This window comes from Gossypium arboreum, chromosome 10 (genome assembly GCF_025698485.1).
Source record: "Gossypium arboreum isolate Shixiya-1 chromosome 10, ASM2569848v2, whole genome shotgun sequence".
Classification (NCBI taxonomy): domain Eukaryota; kingdom Viridiplantae; phylum Streptophyta; class Magnoliopsida; order Malvales; family Malvaceae; genus Gossypium; species Gossypium arboreum.
Genome location: NC_069079.1, coordinates 37505691 through 37510066, shown reverse-complemented (window position 1 = coordinate 37510066; position 4376 = coordinate 37505691). Strand labels below are relative to the sequence as shown.

Sequence of the window (4376 nt, the reverse complement as noted above, 5' to 3'; positions counted from 1 at the left end):
AATCATTACATCTTGCCTCAACAGAAGAAATTAAAACCATGAAAAATGTTTGGGTATATCATCTAGAAAGTGTAGGAGCTCCAATGGTGTGAAAGTAGATACTTTTTATGGGCTTTAGCTTTTTTTTTTTTAAGAAAAACTCAAATTATTTGATGAATTTGTCACCGAAAATCCTTATCAAAGGAGAAAATTATTATAAAGAAAAAACTTACTTTTTTCGATGAAATATTCTGTTGAAAAAAAATAGAAAGTTCTTGTTTAAAATGCCTTGGTGGTTAAAAAGGTGCTACGTCATCAATTCTTTGCAATTCTCTAAATCATGCCAATGCATAGTTTTTTCAAACAATAAGAAACAAACACTAAAAGGCATACAAGAAAGTATATGTTTTTTATGAAGCCATACAAGAATATTTGACGTCATAATAATATTACAAAATGTGAATTAAATATATATAGGATTCATTATAATTTATAATTAGAAATTGCATAGAAAAACCATATAGTTGCTTATCACTATAGCATAACTCCAACATTTTATATTTATATATACCATACTAATATGTTTATTGTAATATTATTTATATAAGATACTCAAAGCCAAATACATATGGTAGATATATTGCATAGTACGACAATGACCCTAAATATAATAGTATGGGCAATATTTCAGAATTCAAAGCTTTGTACTTGGCCATTTCTGAACTCAAATGAAATTGAGTTCTGCAAAGATTTCTAAAGAGTCAAAGGGGGCCTCCCCAAGCCATGGAGGACATCATAAGAACTCTTTTCACTCGAAACGGCAGAGCCACCACTCTATCCTTCCACTTCAACCGGTCGATCAGCTGGAGCAATGGTCATCTGTAGCGGTAGACATGTACAACAACAGCAGCAGCAGCAATAACAACAACAACCATCATCATCAGCCTCAAACTAGCCACACGTCGACCAGCCGTTCATCGGACTACTCGGCCGGCGGTGACGGGGAGCCTAGTGCGGTGGGCAACAAATGGGCATCAAGGCTTCTAAAGGAATGTGCTAGAGCCATCTCCGACAAGGATTCTAGCAAAATCCATCACCTTCTTTGGATGCTAAACGAACTGGCTTCCCCTTATGGAGACTGTGATCAGAAACTAGCATCTTATTTCTTGCAGGCACTGTTTTGTAAGGCCACTGAGTCAGGACAACGATGCTTTAAAACCCTAACTTTAGTCGCAGAAAAGAGCCACTGCTTTGATTCAGCTCGGAAGTTAATCCTTAAGTTCCAAGAGGTCAGTCCATGGACAACTTTCGGTCACGTAGCCGCCAATGGTGCAATTCTCGAAGCCTTAGATGGTGAGCCCAAACTTCACATCATCGATATAAGCAATACCCTTTGCACTCAATGGCCTACTTTGCTCGAAGCCTTGGCCACTCGAAACGATGACACCCCACACTTAAAGCTCACTGTTGTGGTCACTGCTAATATTGTAAGATCGGTGATGAAAGAAATAAGCCAGCGAATGGAGAAGTTTGCGAGGTTAATGGGTGTACCCTTTGAGTTTAATGTAGTAAGTGGGCTAAACCATTTGGGCCAACTCACAAAAGAGGTACTCGGTGTTGTTGAAGATGAAGCTGTCGCGGTGAATTGTATGGGAGCCTTGCGAAGAGTCCCCGTCGAGGGAAGAGCTGCAGTGATCGGGATGTTCCGGTCGCTGGGGCCTAAAGTCGTAACCGTCGTTGAGGAAGAAGCTGACTTTACAAGCACTCGATACGACTTCGTCAAGTGCTTTGAAGAATGCCTGAGATTTTACACGGTCTACTTTGAAATGCTTGAAGAAAGCTTCACCCCAACCAGCAATGAGAAGCTTATGCTGGAGAGGGAGTGCTCAAGGGGCATAGTTAGGGTTTTAGCTTGTGACGATGACCAAGACAGTGAAGGAGAGCGTGAGAGAAGAGAAAGAGGAAGCCAATGGTCCGAAAGACTCAAGGAAGCTTTCTCATCGGTCGGATTTAGCAACGATGTTGTCGACGACGTTAAGGCATTGCTAAAAAGGTACAAGCCCGGATGGGCACTCGCACAACCATATCAAAATGAAACAGGACTTTACTTAACATGGAAAGAAGAACCTGTAGTATGGGTATCCGCATGGAAACCCTAAAAACTTGGCCACAACTACAACCATGGTTTCAAGCTGAATCAATTTGCACTGCATTTATGCAAGAATTTGGAAGCAAATCAAAACATGCAGATGGAGTTCATTACCTTTCATATCTTTCTTTTGATCATTTCATATATAAATCATAAATGTATTTACATATATGCTTGTTTTTTCTTTAATGTCTACTTTTTTTTTCTCAGCTTTATGCTTTGGAGTTTGTGATGTTCCTTTTTCTGATTTAGATCATTATTCTTGTTTGAAGGTGTTTGAATTTGTGCCTCTGCCATCTCCATGGCAATATCCCAATCCTTCCCTTCCCTGTATCATTTTTCCTTCATCAATTTCTTATAAATTTGTAACAAAATTATGTATTATAGGTTTGCAATAAAAATATAAAAGTATTATGTGCAATATGTATCATTAATTCCATTTTTTATATATAGAAGGGTTTCGTTAGTATTAAAAAATATCGGCACCAATATGCTAAAATTTCTTTTAATTCTGTATCTGCTTTAATCGATTCATTTTTCTCAAAATAATGTCAATTTTACACCATACACTGCACATTGTTATAAATCTCAACTATTAAATTAAAAAAAATCATTTCTACTATAAAAGTATAGACCTCTTTAGGGATGAACTACAGACATAGACTTAATTCTATTCAAAGTTGTTCCCATGTTCTTTATCCTTTGATTTGGTTATAGAAATTTGATAGAGCCAATGAGAAAATCAATAATCTGTAAAAGTATAGTTAATATTCGAAATTTGATCGATACATTCTCACATTTTTAATAAAAATATCTATTTAAAAATGCATACTCGATCCATATAAAAAAAAAAACTCTAAATTGACATCACTGGGTTATAATTTCTGTTTTCACTGGACTATGTATTTGTTCCGCACTTGCAGACTTCTTATGACAATAAAATCATTTTACCTAGAAAAAGGAATAAGCATGTAACTAAAGCCTGCCCAAGAACCCTAAACTTCACCAATTAATTAATTATCAGCTTTTAATTGATAATACACGTCCCACCTATCACATTTCTTAGTTGGTAGCATAGAGCATATATCTGTTTATGCATATCTTATTGGTTTACATCAATCATATTCTTTATTCCATAATTAAAAAATTATTATCCACTATATATGAGAATTTAATATTAAGATATAAAAAGAAATTAGAGAATCTACAACATTCTGACCAAAAATTAAATAAACAAATAAACTTCAACATTAGCAGTCTCTAGTTAGAGGTGATCATGGGCCGGGCCGGGCCGGGCCGGGCCCAAATAAAATTTTAGGCCCGTCTACTAGGCCCGGGCCCGGCCCGGCCCGAAATATGAGCCTAAAATTTTGTCCAAGCCCGGCCCGAAATAAAATTACTAAGCTCGAGCCGGCCCGGCTCATATTAATTTTTTTCTTATTTCATTAAATAAAAATTTTAAAAATATAATAAATCAAATATATTTAAAAACATAAAATAAATATTAAAACAAATAAAAATAATACCAAAACAATTCTTAAAACAATACACAAATTAACAATATAATAAAAATAGTTATATTAAAAATTTAAAATAATTAAAAATAAAATAAAATATATATATTAATATATAATTGGGCGGGCAGGCCCGGCAAAAAACTCTTACCGAGGCCTGCCCGTTTTTAAACGGGCCTCGTTTTTTGCCCAAGCCCATTTTTCGGGCCTATATTTTACCCAAACTCTCCTATTTTTTAGGCGGGCCTTGGGCGGGCCGGGCCCAAACCATGATCAGCTCTAGTCTCTAGAAGGTCATGTTATTAGAACAGATAACTTTTTTACAGTTTGTATATTACAGTATCATTTTAACTTTTGTTGGATCGGAAGTTGGATCACAACAGATCCATCCAGAAAGTAAAATAAAAAATAAAATAAAGAATATTGGTTAATACAGTTTAGATCAACAATCTTTTATTTGCGAGGTGTTATTTAAAAAAAGATTTTATTCAATAATCTAATCGAATCATTTATTGGTTAAAGTTCAAACTACTCTCACAATAATAGATATTTGCAACCCCAATAATGATTCATACAACCGAATGGATGATGATCATGTTCTTCTGTTAAAAGAGAAGGATAAAGATAAAAAACTTCAATAGCTCAAACTCTTTTCTTCTCCTCTAAGATAATCGAATGGATGATGATCATATTTTACTCTACCACGAAATGCCCTTATCATTTTCTATTTAATA

General features: G+C 35.2%; 1 protein-coding gene across 1 annotated transcript; it reads left to right on the top strand.

Moving 5' to 3' along the window:
- Positions 1-556: 556 nt before the first annotated feature.
- LOC108488659 (protein SHORT-ROOT-like) lies at positions 557-2549 on the top strand. The gene has a single exon (XM_017792951.2). The coding sequence runs from the start codon at positions 708-710 to the stop codon at positions 2136-2138; it is 1431 nt and encodes a 476-aa protein (XP_017648440.1). The 5' UTR covers positions 557-707; the 3' UTR covers positions 2139-2549.
- Positions 2550-4376: the final 1827 nt, after the last annotated feature.